This window comes from Podarcis gaigeae (genome assembly GCF_964106915.1).
Source record: "Podarcis gaigeae genome assembly, chromosome: 9".
In the NCBI taxonomy this organism is placed as follows: Eukaryota; Metazoa; Chordata; class Lepidosauria; order Squamata; family Lacertidae; genus Podarcis; species Podarcis gaigeae.
Window position 1 is genome coordinate 4,956,090 of NC_139685.1, and position 17,832 is coordinate 4,973,921.

The following is a 17,832-nucleotide window of genomic DNA, read 5'->3' on the forward strand; positions in this document are numbered from 1 at the left end:
GGGGGGCCCGGCCCGCACCGGGCGCAACATCTGGGCGGTTAGAGTTAGGGGGCGCAAAATCCACGGGTTAGGGGGTGCAAATTACTTCCCTTGCCCGGGTGCTGACAACCCACGCTACGCCACTGCTTCCGAGGCAGGGAGCGAAGAGTACGGAGCAGCCAGGCGGTTGCCACAATAGAGGCAAGTGTGTGCAGCGAGCGGATCCTCCTCCTCGGAGCTTGGAATGGGAGCTCCGCAGCTTGTGCATGCACAGGGATGAGTAGCGAGGCGGCCCAAGTTTTATTCCTGCCTGTTCGCTCAAAACACTCTTTATCCCGCTCTTCAGCCAAAGAGAGCTTCCGAAGCAGCAGCTCACAAGTTGCCTACCAGTAATGAGTTTGCAGGTGGTGGCAGATTATTCAGAGCACAATGAAATCCCAAGGAGAGTTTGAAGAGCTTTGAAAGGACCCCACTCTGAACTGGGTGGAATGGCCAGGTGCGGATCCTATGCCAAGGAGAGCTTTCTGGGATAACAAAGTTCACTTCACCTAAAGGGTGGTGGAAAATGGAAAGGGAATATTGGCTAATGATAGGAGGTACATTTTAAATGGCAAGACATGCATGCGATGAAGGATACCAGTGATATGTCTCCTGTAATGAAGTTGGAGGACTCAAAATGCACTGCATATGGGTCTGCCTTTGTAGGCAGTTTTGAAATTTCAACTAACACAGGATGCAACTATCTAGAGACTTGTCATGTGGTCAGAACATGGTACACCAGTATTGTACCAGTTGGTTGCCTGTATGCTTCTGGGTGCTGCTACTAACTTCTAAAGTTGTACAGTAAATGGTTTGAAGTAAAGTGATTTCAAGGACCACCTGCACCCACATGAACCTGCTTGGGCCTTGAGATCGGTATTTGCAACCCTTCTCATTGATATACCTGTAAGATCTGTTAAATAGACAGGCTGGCAGGCCCTTCACAGTGTGCCCCATCGCAGCGAAATTAACATTTCTGATACCTCACTTCTGTCCTGGGGGCATTAAGAATATATTCTTTACATATAGTTTTCTTTACATCTTATATGTCTCTTCCTCCATGCTCCCTTTTCCAGTCTGTTGCAGACCTTAGGACTAACTCTAGCTTGTTGATACTATTGCGGTAATGTTTTAGCTACATAAGTGCAAACACTGAAAAAAAACCCTGATATTTCTGTTGGAGCATGGTGCTGATAATGCCCGTGTTACAGGTTTGATCTCTGTATGGGACAGCTGCATATTCCTGTAGTGTAGGGGGTTGGATTAGATGATCCTCAGGGTCCCCTCCAACTCAACAATTCTGTGATTCTATGATACCATGAAATAGTATCTCATTATTTTTAGTTAATTACGGGATCTGATGTTGGTTTATAACTGTTGGGTTTTTAATTGTGTTTTAAATAATTTAATTGTTTTTAGGGATTGCTTGATTGGACTTAGATTTTTCTAACTTCTATTTTAAATTGTGGCACTTTATTTGATGTTAAGTATTTACATTTTCATATTAGCCACATTGGGAGGTCTTTCCCCCCTAACACAGCTCCATTAATAAAATAAAAGTTGGTGTTAGGAAAGGGATGAAGTACCACAATGTCACTGTATCAATCTTTGGTGTACCCATGTTTAGAATATGGTGTGCAGTTCTCTGGCCACATTTTGAAAAAGGGTGTTGTAGATATGGATCAACTTCCACCATTGAGCAATGTGAAGAAGTCACCGTGGGCAGCATATTACAGTCAAGCCAACATGTTCCATTTTTTCATTTCATTTCTGAGTGACATACAGCATAGTACAAAACAAACAAACCATAAATTTCAAAATACATTTCTAAAGGTAAAAGGTAAAGGTACCCCTGCCCGTACGGGCCAGTCTTGACAGACTCTGGGGTTGTGCGCCCATCTCACTTAAGAGGCCAGGGGCCAGCGCTGTCCGGAGACACTTCCGGGTCACGTGGCCAGCGTGACAAAGCTGCATCTGGCGAGCCAGAGCCGCACACAGAAACGCCGTTTACCTTCCCGCTGGTAAGCGGTCCCTATTTATCTACTTGCACCCGGAGGTGCTTTCGAACTGCTAGGTTGGCAGGCGCTGGGACCGAGCAGCGGGAGCGCACCCCGCTGCGGGGATTCGAACCGCCGACCTTTCGATCGGCAGGTCCTAGGCGCTGAGGCTTTAACCCACAGCGCCACCTGCGTCCTACACAGCGCCACCTGCACCATTAAAACCATCCGAATAAAAAAACAACAACAGAGAATCCAGCAGCAAACAAACATTGCATAAAATTACTCTTTGATATTAGAGGAGTTAAAAGGGTCAGATTAGAAGGCATGTTATAATAGAAATGATCTTGCCTGGCACCAAAATATTATTAAAATAGGATGTAGGTGAGCCTTTCTAGGGAGAGCATTCTACAAGCAAGGAACCAGTGCTGAGAAGGCCCTCTCTCTTTTAACTGCCTCATCTCAGTTTGAGGGAGTATGCAGAGAAGCCCTCTGCTGATGATACCAGGCCCAGAGAGGTACCCATGGGAAGGGGTGAGCCATTAGATACTGAGGTCCCAGGCTGTGGAGAAGCAGAGGGATTGGTCATGTAAGTTGCTAAGGGGAAGAGGTGTGCCAGAAGAGTTAGTTCACCCAGGCAGGAACCAAGCTGTCAAAGCTGGTCCTACCTTTAGGTGGTTTAAGGCAACTGCTTCAGGCAGAAGACTCCTGGCTAATTCCTCAGGTCCCTGGCTATAACCTTCAGTTGGAGGACAGAGCTCTGTGTGAGCTGCAAGGAACCCACACTGAACCCAGGAGACTTCAGGAATTGCTGAAGATTTAGTCTGAGACACAGAAAAGAAAGGGGAGGGACTCCTGTCCCATCCCAAGCATGGTTTCACCAACATCTCTTTAACCAAGTAGTACACATGGAAAGAGTAGAAGTGTCCTCCATATGTTAGTTTGAATGTAACTAAATTGCTCCATGCTTGCTTGACATGCAGTTCCATTGAGCCTAATGGAACTTCTTTCCAAGAATGAAAGATTGCAGCCACTGTTACAGAATAAAATGGGGGACAAGATGATTAGAATTTTGAGGCTTTGAACAACGGATCCGTGATCACAATAAAAATGTCAGCAAATGGATGAATTAGGAAGTGTGAAAAGGTGTGAAATCTGAGTCTGCGGTACGGTATTTCTGGTCCTGTAAGCTCTACTGTGTGCTAACAAGCCAGCACTGTACAGTACTAGAAAAATGTGACTTTTAAAGTTAAGGCTTTCAGTAGTGAGGCTCAATGCAATTTCTTGGAAGGATTGTTTTATATTACATGCTTTAAGTTCCTTGTATCTGCCTTTACAAAAGTGAATATCAGAATAGAAGGATCTGGTCTTTTAGGAACTGTCACAATTAACACTGTGGGACTAGATATGGAGCAAAATGAACAGAAGAAAGCCAGCAGTTCCATGGGCTTCTTGCTGAGAGTGAACTTGGCAGATGTTAGGTACTTGGGGAAGTAGTAGATGTGTCACTAATAAATAGTAGAGTTTGTGCTAGGTGCTTCTTTTGGTTAGGAGAGTTTGTACCTGGGTCAGCCTCCTTATATTACTACCACGTATCTGAACAACAACAACAAAAGTGGGAATAGCAGATATATTTAAACAGTATTTTTCCCCTCTGTAGGATTCACTGGATAAAGACATGAAAATCCCTTGCCTGTATCCCAGGAAACATTAACACTGCATTGCACAGACTTTCTTTTCCAAGAAATACCAGCATGTACAGACCAGGAGAGAAAGTGAAACGCCGGATGCGTATGCATGGTCCCAGCATAAGAAGTGTTGAAGTTGCTAGAGGAAGAGCTGGATATGGATTTACCCTCTCTGGTCAGGCTCCCTGTGTTCTTAGTTGCGTTTTAAAAGGTAGCCCCGCTGATTATGTGGGACTTAAAGCAGGAGACAAAATATTTGCTATAAATGAAATCAATGTGAAAAAGGCATCCCATGAAGATGTGGTGAAGCTAATAGGCAAATGCTCTGGGGTTTTGCACATGGTCATTGCTGAAGGGCTTGGCCACGCAGACTCTGGCTCAAGCGATGAAGAAGTTGGGTTTTGTGATGGGAAGGGGTGGCTGAGGCCAAAGCCCGATTCCAAAGGATTGGGTATAAACAGAGCAGAGAAGGTTGTAGAAGAAATGCAATCTGGTGGAATTTTCAACATGATCTTTGAAAATCCTAACATTTCTGCTGGTAATCTGCAGACGACGACCACAAAGCAAATGCTGGTCCGTGAAACTGCTCCTGTTAAATTAGAAGTAGGACCTGAAAATAACAACCCAGATATTCCCTGTAATGAGGAACTGCCCAAAGCCTTGAATGATGATTCCATTTTTAGAATTGGAGTGGAAAACCAGGAATATTTTGGATTAGATGCAAGTATTTTAAATGTAGCAATGGTTGTAGGCTACCTAGGATCAATTGAACTTCCATCTTCAAGTTCAAATCTGGAATATGATAGTTTGCAGGCTATTCGTGGATGTATGCGACGTCTTCGAGCAGAACAAAAAATCCATTCATTGGTTATAATGAAGATTATGCATGACTCTATTCAACTCTGCAATAATAAATCTGGTGTGATTGCAGAATATCCTGCAGAGAAGCTGGCATTTAGTGCTGTATGCCCTGATGACAGAAGATTCTTTGGGTTAGTTACCATGCAAACCATTGATGATGGAAGTTTGGCTCAGGAAGATGAAGCAGTTTTGAGGACCTCATGCCATGTGTTTATGGTGGATCCAGAGCTTTTTCACCATAAAATTCACCAGGGCATTGCACGACGTTTTGGATTGGAATGCACAGCAGATCCAGACACTAATGGCTGCCTAGAATTTCCAGTGTCATCTCTCCCTGTTCTTCAGTTTGTCTCCGTTTTGTACAGGGATATGGGAGAATTGATTGAGGGAGTTCGGGCAAGGGCCTTTCTTGATGGCGATGCAGATGGTCAACAGAATAACAGTATGAGCAGTAATAGTGATAGTGGTATTGGAAATTTTAACCAAGAAGAGAAAAGTAATAGAGTTTTGGTAGTTGAACTAGGAGCTAACTCAAGTAAACATGTTCTTAATAGTGCACAAGACAGTGCAGTAGGTAGAAGTCAGGCTATTTCCCATTGGGCATTTGGTCATGAACAAGAAGGAAACTCTGCATTAGAAGCAATGTTTCAGAATGATAAATCTCAAAATGTAAGTAAATTCTTAGCTCCTTCAGCTCGCACTGAGGTTCCACTAGTTCCTCCCCAAAGCTCAGTTACATCATGCAAGAAAAATTCTGTGAACATTTCCAATCAAAGATGGTTGCCGGTTCATGTATTAAAAGATTGGCAACATGGATGTGTAAGTGACCAAGAGTCATACACAGATTCTACAGACGGTTGGTCAAGTGTCAACTGTGGTACTCTTCCTCCTCCCATGAGTAAGATTCCTGCTGACAGATACAGAGTTAATGGCAGCTTTGGGCAGCCTCATCTAATGTCTCAAAATAATGAATTGACTAAAAAAGGGTTTCATATACAAAACACATTTGACTCTCAACACAATGTCAGAAAGGCCAAAGAAGATAAAAAGGTAAGAATGTTCATGTAACACTTGTTAGAAAATGCTTTGAAATTGCAGTCATTTTGCCCATTAATTGGAAAGCAGTGCTGTTAGAGAATGGGGGGAATATAATAAAGGAGCTGCTGTCTTCTGTTCTTTCCCCCTTGTCTGTAATTATTATCAGTACTATGCAAAAGAAATTGTACTTACAGATAATAGGAATGTTGAATAATAATATTGCACTGCATCTGTAGGGTGGAGGATTGGAATGTGATTTATGAGCAGCAAAGAATTTTTAGTGTCACCCATGGAAAATTAGACATAATAAGTCTGTTCTTTAATTTCTTTGTAGTACTGTATTTGCCCGCACTATATCAAATGGTCAAAGTTTTGGGGGTTTATATGTATAATTAAACCATGTAACGTGCAAACCTCTTGTGAGATGAAACTAGAAAACCTCTGAAAAATATGCTTGCAAAAGAACTTGGGCTGGTACAGCCACAATGGAGCTGATCTTTTCATAACAATTAAATCAACTCCAGGTGTTGCACACAGATGCAGAATGATAAGACTGCACAAAATACATTGAAAGAATGTATGGGCAGCAACTTTATTAAACCATTAAAGAATGTGCAGCAGGGTAAACTTGGAAGTTTTCAATACAGACCGAAAAATGGCATTGTAAAGGCTATTGAGTGATTGGGGCAGGGTTAGAAGTATGCATACGCCACCCCAGCTCAGGGCCTATGAGCCCATATGGTTTTCAGTCGTTGCAGCTAACCTGTTCAAAGTGTGATCTGGGAGGCTTTATAAAGGCCTCATTTTTCAGCCTTCTAAGCTTTGGGTAGGTGATGTGGCTATTCCACAAGATAATTTCTGTCCCTGTTCTTCCAAGCGGAGTAGCACCAAGAGACGGGTCTGAGGAAAGGATGCCCTGCAGTGTTCCCCTCTCTAATCCTGTGCCATAACTGTCACCTGAAAGATATTCACGATCATTCCAGGAATGCTGCTGTGGTGGGGAATATGTAGCATCCACTACTACCAGGTTCCACCTCAAGTCCTATTAACCTTTTCCCTGGCTCTGGCAATGCACTTTGGGTCCTTGGCACATCTCAGAACCATCCTTTTCAACATAGCAGTCAAGCAGCCATCTCAGTCTAGATATGCTTTAATCTGTTGGCAATGGGATTTGCCAGTTCTCATCCCCAAGTCATTTGCACCTGAGCGAACCAAAAGATTTTGAGAAAGTGGGAAGGCCTTCAAGTAATGAAAGAGGACAGGAAGCAGGCGACCTCACAACATGCTTCTTACTTTGTGCCCGTCTGTCTTGTTAATTGAGCATATGCCATACTGTGATCCAGGAAGAGCTCCCAGAATGACGTGCCCCACAAAGTTCTTGTAGCCCCACAAAATAATTTGTTTTGGGGCATTAGGCTCATATGCTTAAACCTCTAATAAAATATTAAGTACTGAGGTGCATCGTAAAGAGAGTCAGACCAGCCCACAATTAGAAAAATAAACAGTCAAATTTGACATATGGACAGGGAAGGGACCTGGACTTCCAACTAACACAAATGAAAAACAAAACAAAAGAACACCTGGCCTTGAACCCATTGTCTCAGCAAGATTTACTGCTGGCCTATTACCCACTAAAATAAAGCGTCTCGCAGTGTTAACATTCCTAAATGCCTGAAATTGCCACCTGCTAACCATTTGAATTAAAGGAGTGCCAGATATCCCCCTTTCATGGGACTATTCGTCTCCTTCAAAATTAGGGGCAGGATATTCAGCAACTTTCATGGCAGCAGGCAAATTTTAAGATTTTGCGGGGAGGAGTCTTGCCTTTAAATATGAGATGGCTCATAGTTTTTCTTGCATTAAAAAAAATATTGGACAGAATGCCCTGGAAAGGATACTACATTATGATATAATGCCCTTCCCAAGGACATCTTGGAAGGGGATCAAAGCTGGCTGCCAGAAACTGCCAACTGAATAAAGCAGCAGTACATCTTTTTTCTTTTTTTAAGTCCTTGCTTCTTACTTAAAGTTAAAACACACACACACACACACACACCATTCTTTAAAATTGCCTGCGATCTTTGGTGGTATTTGTCCTCCCCACCCCCACCCCCACCCCCACCCCAAATAACATTCAAAATTGGAAAGGGCCAGGATAGATCAGTTGGTAGAGCATGAGATGCTTAATCCCAGGGTTGTGGGTTCAATTCCCACGTTGGGTGAAAGATTCCTGCTTTGCAGGGAGTTGGGCTAGAGGACCCTTGTGGTCGCTTCCAAGCCGATGATTCTATGAAAATTTAGCTTCAGTACAGCAAAAATTTGAATGATATGGTAATAAGTGTCCAAGAATTTAGGCATGTATTTTGCTCCAATCATAAGCCTACAGGGAGTTCAATATTGCTAAAAACGATTATAATTCAGAACTGGTTTCACATCAAAGGCACTGCACCAGCATTCCTGAAAAGAGGTGCTGGAATATTGCCCTCAGGACTTCATGCCTATATCTTGCTGCAATTGCACAGAAGCTGTGGACAGCAGTTAAGGCCAGAAAAAATAGATGTTCCGCTCTCCTGTTCCATCTTAGAGAACTGTAGTTTCATAGAGACAGCCTTCTCATGAACAGCCAGATCCCCAAAATCATGTCATCTGCCAAAACTGTTGAATCCAGAATGAACCAGAAGCTTTCTAATACAGAAGGATCCAGTATGTTCTAACTGCAGCTGCTGGAAAAAGATAAAGAACAAATATTTAAAAGGCAAGTGTTGCCAAGAACAGGTCCAGAGAAACAGGACTCCCACTATTAAAGCTCTAAAGGCCAATACTTATAGGAACAGTCCTAGGTATGGTTGCATCCAGTGTCTTACAAGTATTAGAAAACTTAAGGAATTAGCAAAATGCCCTAGCATAAACTGCCCTAGTAAGAGGAGCCAAATATGGAATGCCTGGCTCTCATTGCACAGGCAGTTCCACCAAAACTCCAGTGTCCCATACTCTGTGCTCTCTGCACCAGCAACTTTGGCACCCTGTGTTGCATACGACATATGTCTCAGATGAACTTACAGTTCAGACAGCATATTGTCTGGGTACATATTGTTTCTCTGTGCCAATAATCTCAGTTCCTAACTCGAGTCCTAGCACCAAGCACATGCTGTATAGATTTGTTGCTGCTCCAGATGTCCTTACTATGCAGCTCCAGTTCTGGGCTAGAGTACCTTCACAAAGACAATTTGGGTATATTATATTTATTTTTGTTGTTGTTGTTGTTTCTATACTGCCCTTCATCCGAGGATCACATTCCTCTTATTATTGGTACTGCTATTTTATTATTTACTATATTTCATCCAAAGATCACAGGGCAGTTCAAAGCATAAAAATACAAAATAAGAATATGAAATACATAATAAAAGAAAAATATACCAATAACGTCCCTCCCACAAACATATTTAAAAGGCCATAGAATGTTAATCAGCCAAAGCCTGGTAATCAAGATATCATTTTTTGCCAGGTACCTAAAGACATGTAATGAAAGCACCAGGCAAGCCTCCCTGTGGAGAGCGTTCCGCAAATGGAGAGCCACTGCAGAAAACCCCTGTTCTTGTGTTGCCACCCTCCGGACCTCTCACGGAAGAATTATTGTTTTATTTATTATTAATTAAATTTGCATACCACCCTTTACCATCCCTTTGAATCTACAGGAGATTGGGGAATCTGTGCACAAGGCACACAGTGTGGGGACTTTATCTCTTTTGTTGGCACTACTGCTGCTTGCCACCAACTGGAGGCACTCTGTACATTACCCAACAGGGAGTACAGTGGTGCCCTGCAAGACGAACACCTCGCAAGACGGAAAACCCGCTAGACAAAAGGGTTTTCCGTTTTGGAGGCGCTTCGCAAAACGAATTTCCCTATGGGCTTGCTTCGCAAGACGAAAATGTCTTGCGAGTTCCTGCGGGGTTTTTCCCCTCCCCCCCCTTTTCTAAGCCGCTAAGCCGCTTATCAGCTAAGCCGCTAATAGCGCTAATCCGCTAAGCCGTCAATGGGCTTGCTTCACAAGACGAAAAAACCGCTAGACGAAGAGAATCGCGGAACGGATTCTTTTCGTCCTGCGAGGCACCACTGTATAGACCAGCTTTCAGTTGCTGACCACCTTTTTTGAGCACAGAGAACTCTAAGGGTTCTTTGCTCACTAAGGTTACTACCGGTTCCAGAGGTGTCCCTCACATTGTATTGCCTCTACATCCCATGGTGAAGCAATATTCATACAGAACGTGGTTATTCACAGAACAGTTGGTTGCACCCTCCTTCTTCTCTAGAGCATCTCCCTTATTTAGTTCACCTTCAGGTGAACTCCATGAGTGAACTTTTACTCAATCTTTGTACCTAGTCTAACTTTGTCAGTGTCTGTCTCCATAAACATACGTACTGAGGAATGCAGCACTGTTCTCTTGATTTAACACAGCTTGCATCCTGTTGACTGTCTGAGTGTGTACACCATCGGGCAGAAGGTTCCTTCTGCCTCATGCATTAGTAGGAGTGGAGGGACCAGTCCTATGAATTAGGACAGATTATTGTTAGGACAGCATTCCTCTATAGACAATTTGACAGTGGCTGTTAAGGACCATGTACACCTGCACACTCTGCATGAAAATCATTCACCTTATTACACATATGTTGGGAGTATGCCCTGCATATGTCCCTCAATAAATGTACCTGGCTAGCTGTCTTATGGTACCTGTCAGAGCTGCCCCTAGGTCCCAGCTCACAGAGGACCAACGTTAGGCTGTCGTAATGTACAAAAGTCTTTATTGAAGTTCAGTTTCCATTTCAAAGCCGCAGTGTGCAGCCCTACGTCTTAAACCCTAGATGGGCGAAGTCCCGTCTGAGTCTCCTCCCCTCTGACACCAGTTTAAGATCCTAGCCCTGCTCCACCTTTTCCGCTGCTCTCTCCTCCTCTGGGTCCTCCTGCCCGCTGGGGCATTGCCCTTTCTGGACTCTTCCGACGCTGAGTCGCTTAGCTCCTCCCCCTGCCTCCGGCGGGCTTTAGGACCCGGTTCCCAATCCTCATTCTCTGTTGTCCCGCGCATTTGAACTTGCTTCTCGCGCCAACCCAGTGACCTTTCTCCTAACCGTTACACTACTTCTGTCACTGCTTCCCTCTTCCGGGATGCTGGCCGGATCTGACCTTCCCTCCGTTGTCCGACTCTCCGATGGAGGCGTGGTCAGCCCTGCCTCGTCTTCTCTCCCTGGTGGGGAGTGCACTGGCCCCGATACTTGGGACCCTTCCCCCCCACTCTGGTGGGGAGGCTGGTCCTGATTTCCAACTACTGCTCTGGGAGTCCCTGCTGCCCCCTTGCTCCTGGGGCGTTCCCCTTGGGAACCCCCTACCTCTGGCCACTGGCGCCCCCTTCTGTGAATCTTCCGATTCGCTGGAGAGGCTCATGGAATCCCTCGGCCCACTGTCCTCTTCTCCTACGCTCCCCTCGGATTCTTCCCCTTCGCTCTCCATTCCCTCTCTTCCCTGTGCCTCTGCTCCTGAGCCCCTGACAGTACCTGTCATGCACCCCAGCTTCCCTGGGTCCTAGACCATGAAGGGAAGGATGATTCAGCTAAAACAATGTGTCTCCTTTCTGTTCACCCACCATTAGTCTCTCACTGCTTGCAGGTGAAAGATTTTATTTCCATCACTGCATTCAGACACTGACCCAAAGCTTTCACAGCCTCTCCTGATTCAGATGTTATGGAGAAGTAAAGCTGTGTATCATCAGTGTATCGGTGACATCTTCCTCCAAAACTCCAAATGATCATTCCCAGTGGCTTCATATAGGTATTAAATAGCACTGGGGAGAGAATAATGACTTGCGGAATACTCACCCAGAGCATATGAAGTACAGGGGAATCCCCACTTACACAGGGATTCAGTTCCCGCACACTGCATGTGTCACTGGGATGCGCACAAGTGTGAATTCCTCCATTCCGCCCCTCCCCCTTTCAGCACTGAAAACATGTGTCAGCAGGAGCACACATGCTGATCACATGCGAGTGGGGAGACACCTGTAGTGCAATCCTTTGAAAAGCAGAGGAGGAAGTAATATTTAGCAGATTATTTAGTATATATTTTCATTGATACAGAATTCCCAAGGAGAGGGTGTATTTATATACAGTGGTACCTCGGGTAACATATGCTTCAGGTTACAGACGCTTCAGGTTACAGACTCCGCTAACCCAGAAATAGTACCTCGGGTTAAGAACTTTGCTTCAGGATGAGAACAGAAATCGTGCTCCTGCGGCGCGGCAGCAGCAGGAGGCCCTATTAGCTGAAGTGGTGCTTCAGGTTAAGAACAGTTTCAGGTTAAGTACGGACCTCCAGAACGAATTAAGTACTTAACCCAAGGTACCACTGTATATTCATAGAAAGCAGAGTGGGGAAGCTTTTGCAGCCAGAACCTGCAGGTTGTCTTCTTTGGGCTGCATGTTAGTGATGGGTAAGTTCAGAGACAAACATGGATAGGCGTAAAGCCAGAGCCGAAAGTGGGCAGGGCAGCAGATATGACTTATCGTTGTACAGTAGACTACAAACCAGTCATGCAAAAGTCAGTTTCTACATGCATGTTCATGCGTGTGCATGTGTGCGCGCACACACACACACACACACCTCTTTATTCTGCCAACAAGAGGCATTATCACAGTTCAAGAGCACATTCCAGCCAGGTTAAAACACTTGAGGAAGCACAGAACTGTTGAGACGTGTCACTCAGGGCAAGTTCTAGATAGGAGGACACTTTTAGCCTCTGGGCCAGGCCTGCAGTTCCTCGCCCCAATATATAATACCATTGCATGTTCATTTACAATTATTTTTCATGTTTTATTTCAAGATGGTTGTGCCTCATTTGGCCTCTCTTGTAGGACTACGGTATTTTATCTTATTTGGAAGTGAGGCATAGTTGAGTTTTGGAGGCTGTATATACCGGTACTTTTGGGGGGAAGGATTGTTTTGGAGGAAAGGTTCATTTTATAAATGCTTGTCTTTTAAAAAAATGATCTGCTTGCTCCAGCTGTTTTCTGCAATACCTGTTAATGACACCATTTTTTTCTGACCCCCTCCCAATGTTCCACTATTATCCTTCCATATTCTTTTCAGGTTACTTTTGAGATTGGAGAACAACATTCTTTAAGAAATGTTTAGAAATAAATGTTTATACACCTTATCTGTTGAATACTGTACTAAACTGGGCTGTTCATATCCTATTAAAGGAAATTCCAGGCGTATTAAAATCTCAGTTTACTAGTTATCCATTGTTGTAAACAAAATCTGCCCCTTTTCCCTTATGGGGTATCCAAGAGCCCTTAGAGTGGGTTCCCTATCGGTAGGAGATAATAACAGAGGCCAACCAGAGAATATTGAGAAGCAAAGCAGCTAGTAAGCCTGATCTTTATTAAAACTGTTGCAACAGGGTGCTCCCCCCCACATGCAGGAGGACCCAGAACCAGGGTGTGCCAGCCCTTATGTAGACTTTTTAAATTGCCCACCCTCAAACTCAAGACCATCACCCCAATACATCATACATACATCACAGCAAGAGGTGGTCTCCACCAAATTCCTGTCTGGCAGAAAACTTGTTAATGGTCACTGATTGGATCACCCTGCAGCCTGGCCATTCTTTTGTAATGATAAATACTTAGTTCCTGAGCAAGGTCACAGACTCACCCTATTTGCACCTTAAATGTGCCCTTTAGGCAAGATTTGTGAGCACAGAGACAATGGGGGGGGGTTTTCATTTCCTCCCCCCTTGCAGAGAAACATTTGGTCAGTTTGGGAGAGTCAAAATGGTTTCAAGACTGTCTTCCTGTACTGTTTCAGATATATGGTTTATATATTTATGTACGTGTTTGCCTTGTACATTTAATTTATATACTGTATTTGAGACCTTAAATTCTTATAACACCATAACTAGAATTTATTCTTCTCTCTGCTTATGCCCTAAGTCTCTTACTGCCTTTTCTCTTAAGACTACTTCTCCTTTTTCTTATAATCATACAGTCTTCAATGTTTCTCAGGGCCAGATTAAACAAGATACCATTCATGAAATTATCAATTGAGTGAATGGTTTCTAAAGGTAAATAGGAGGCACAGGGAGGTTGAATCTAAACTGGGACCCTGGTGGGTGAGGCACGGGAATTTCACATATTCCCCACCACCCCGCTGTAGCATATTAGGACCCACACACCTAATGTTGGCAGTGGAAAGCTTCCAATTTTATGCAAATGGGAGTTCTCACCCCACCTGACAAAAAACATGCACAGCACCAGAGCCCAGACCTAGATTTGTGCCTGCTATTTAGTTTTTCGAAAATCACTCAATTGCTAATCGTGTGAATGGTGTCTCTTGTCGTTTTATTCTTAGTCTCTCCACTAGGTTTTTAACTGCAGTATTACTTGGGGAATGAATCAGCTGCATCAAAGAATGGACTTCTTTCCTTTCCTTTTAGTCCCTTTGGCCAGTAAGTACCCCAAGCTGACATATTTTAAGCGCTGTGGGTTAAACCACAGAGCCTAGGACTTGCTGATCAGAAGGTCGGTGGTTTGAATCCCCGCGACGGGGTGAGCTCCTGATGCTCGGTCCCTGTTGCTGCCAACCTAGCAGTCCAAAGGCACGTCAAAGTGCAAGTAGATAAATAGGTATCGCTCGGCGGGAAGGTAAATGGCGTTTCCATGCGCTGCTCTGGTTCGCCATAATGGCTTAGTCATGCTGGCCACATGACCTGGAAGCTGTACACCGGCCCCCTCGGCCAATAAAGCGAGATGAGCGCCACAGCCCCAGAGTTGGCCATGACTGGACCTAATGGTCAGGGGTCCCTTTACCTTTACTATTACGTGGGGAATGAATCAACTCTTAGGAGTCTTCCTGGGCTAACAACAGCTGCATCAAAGAATGGACTTCTTTCCTTTCCTTTTGGTCCCTTTAGCCAGTAAGTACCCCAAGCTGACATATTTTAGATTAGCAGAAACCACACATAAAGCAACTTGCAACTTTAAAAAGTTACGTAAGTTAAAAATCAAAGGTTTTAATGAGATACAGATTTCTATTTATCTAGCATCAGAGCAGAGACAAAATTAAAAGTGATATAAGTGTATTCTCTCCCCCAACTTCAAACTTCTTTCCCACAACTGTAAAAAGACTAGCGTCTGTACTCTTCACTATCTTCCTTCTTTAGCTTATTTCCAGGAATTGAATCTTGTTGTGTCTAGACCAGAGCAGGGGTCGGCAACCTGCGGCCCATTGGCCACAAGCAACCCACGGGGGTTGTTTAAACAGTCCACGAGCCGCCTCCAAACTGAGCCGCCCGCTCGGCGAGTCCCCGCATGCTGCGCTAAACGGGCACTTCTGCGGCGCTGGAAATCATGTCTGCGCATCTGACCCACGGAGCGATCTCCGCGGGAGTGAACTGGCCCAGGCGAGGTAAACCTTGCCAACCCCTGGTCTAGAGGCACCTTTGGACCTCCATTCAGAGCAAGGATCTGAGCCCCCCATGAACACAGCTCTGCTCTGAGAGATCAAACAGATTTATCATCCCAAGTAGATCTCTTAAGTATGTCTAACAAAGGACTTAACGTCCTTTTAACTCCATCACCTTTAGTCATGTAAAACTTGATAATTTGCTGGGAGCATTTAAGGTCAAGTCAGTCTTTACATATACAACCCCTCCTCTCATGTAAAGATATCACAGCAAATGTCAGGCTGGTATAGGTTAACCTCTGAGCCTAAACAGAATGTAAAACCTTTACCAACAATACATGATAGCCATCTTCAAATATCTGAAGGGCTGTCCCATGGAAGATGGAGCAAGCTTGTTTTCTCCTGCTCTGGATGGTAGGACTCAAACCAATGGCTTCATGTTACATGGAAGGAAATTGTGACTAAACATTAGGAAGAACTTTCTGACGGTAAGATCTGTTTTACAATAGAATGGACGACTTCCTCAGAAAGTGATGGACTCTCCTTCCTTGGAGGTTTTTAAGCAGAGGTTGGATGAAGAATTTGACTAACCAGGGTAGAGCTCTACTATATAAGAAACATGTTGTTGTTGAAAAAGCAGCCTCTGCAATGTGTAGAACAACATAACCTATGTCTGGAAGTCATTATTATGCAGAGCATTTCTCTTCCCTGTCAGGGGCAGTCAGTGATGCACAGTGGAGGTGGGGTAATGGACAGCATAATTAGCCATGGCATGGGTAAGTTGTGCTAGACATTATGAAGGAGTGAGGAAGGATGAAGATAAGTTGCTATTTTCAGCCGTCACCACATGTTCCTTAGAACATGTAGTTCTGCCCTCAGAAATTAATGCATAGCAACCCAATATTAGAACAGTTTTTCTAGATGTTATTTAAAAATAGAACAAAATCCTACAATTAAAAAAGGTTACATTAAATTGCATGGCGCTAAACAGAATTCCAGCTGCTACTAATTTTGCTTTATAAAAAGCTTCTCTCCCTCTCTCTCTCTCTTTACTAAAAGGACAGTCTCTAAAGCAAAGTGAGCAGAGCTCTTGAAGATTGAAGACACTATAATTATGCAAAAGAAGACACTGATAGTATTATGCAGATTTGTTAACATTGTTCTTGCATCACAAGTGAGTTTGGTTTATTTCAGCAAACATCAGCTGTTCATTAAAAAAAACCAACCCTTAAATGCATATATGCCATGTGAGCTTATATGCATATATGCCAACTTATTTCAGTGAATGGTTGCATCTTGCTTTTCCTTCCAACAGGAAGCCTATTGCACTTAATAACAAAAAAATGCAATACTTTTTTTTTAAAAAAAGGAAGCAATGTATGAAATATTCTAACAATAAAAGTGGTGCACTAATCAGTACAATATTTAAGAGGGGGAATTAACCATTAAATAATAAACAGCAGACATTTGAAGAAAAAGTCTAAGCAGCAACCCTTTTGGAATTACCCTTCGGTAATGACATGCTGGCATCAACCACCTCCGCAGTTTTGTAGCACTGCTTGGAGTGCATTAATACATATTCATACATACATATATATATATATATATATGCTTTCGTAGATTTTCACGGGTACAGGAATGCAGGTTTTGGTGTCCTCGGGTGTCTTCCCGTGTAAAAGTTGGGGTGTCTAGGCGACGTTTCGACGAGGTCTCACTCGTCATCTTCAGGCTGGTGCTTTCGGCTTCTTGTTACTGGAACAGAGCGGGATCTCAATGTTTGAGTTCCTATAAATACTGTAGAGGGGGTGTGGTGTCTAGCCTCCAATGTTCTGGGCAGAGAGGAAGTTCCCAGGCTAGTGTGCCTTTTCTTCTTTTGTTCCTTAATTACTTGAGAGATACCTTGAGTGATTTCTTGAGTGATATCCTGAGTACCACTTAGGTGGGTCATTAGGTGTGGATTAGTTGCTAAAGTCTTTGTGTCTTGACCTCTTGAACTTTGTGAAGAGTTTTCCTGAGAAGATGGCTGTATTGCACTTAGTTGTGTAGGGATTGCAGATCTGGCTGACACAAGCCACAAAACCACAGCTCGCCCCTATACACGAAGCCAAGCCAAAGCACAACTAAGTGCAATACAGCCATCTTCTCAGGAAAACTCTTCACAAAGTTCAAGAGGTCAAGACACAAAGACTTTAGCAACTAATCCACACCTAATGACCCACCTAAGTGGTACTCAGGATATCACTCAAGAAATCACTCAAGGTATCTCTCAAGTAATTAAGGAACAAAAGAAGAAAAGGCACACTAGCCTGGGAACTTCCTCTCTGCCCAGAACATTGGAGGCTAGACACCACACCCCCTCTACAGTATTTATAGGAACTCAAACATTGAGATCCCGCTCTGTTCCAGTAACAAGAAGCCGAAAGCACCAGCCTGAAGATGACGAGTGAGACCTCGTCGAAACGTCGCCTAGACACCCCAACTTTTACACGGGAAGACACCCGAGGACACCAAAACCTGCATTCCTGTACCCGTGAAAATCTACGAAAGCAAATATATATATATATATATATATATGGTTTTTATTCCATTCTGTCTTAATTCCCTTTTTCTGCATACTGCAGTGAAATCTCTTCATGTTGACCCACAGAGCTCTTTGCTCATCCTTCTCTCTGCTAACTCACCCTCTCTTTTCTGTCTACATCCCATAGCATGCACACTCTTCTTTTTGCCCAACAGCAACTCTGCACTCCTAACTGATGGCTCCTCGCCTTCCTTT

The 17,832-nt window shown here is 43.9% G+C and overlaps 1 protein-coding gene and 1 long non-coding RNA gene across 5 annotated transcripts in view; one reads left to right on the top strand and one right to left on the bottom strand.

Annotated features, from left to right (window-relative positions):
* RGS12 (regulator of G protein signaling 12) overlaps window positions 1-17,832 on the top strand; it is an 87,027-nt gene that overhangs the window by 372 nt on the left and 68,823 nt on the right. For all 4 annotated transcript variants that reach the window (XM_083757288.1, XM_083757287.1, XM_083757286.1 and 1 more), the window contains exon 2: window positions 3,658-5,614. In XM_083757288.1, the coding sequence (XP_083613414.1) occupies window positions 3,770-5,614 (1,845 nt within the window). In that variant the 5' untranslated portion in view covers window positions 3,658-3,769. The remainder of the gene's footprint in view (window positions 1-3,657; window positions 5,615-17,832) is intronic.
* Window positions 10,198-12,249, bottom strand: LOC310825233. The gene is made up of 3 exons (XR_014555182.1): window positions 11,623-12,249; window positions 11,153-11,587; window positions 10,198-10,334 (listed from the first exon to the last, which is right to left on the bottom strand). It is a non-coding gene; the product is annotated as an uncharacterized lncRNA (long non-coding RNA).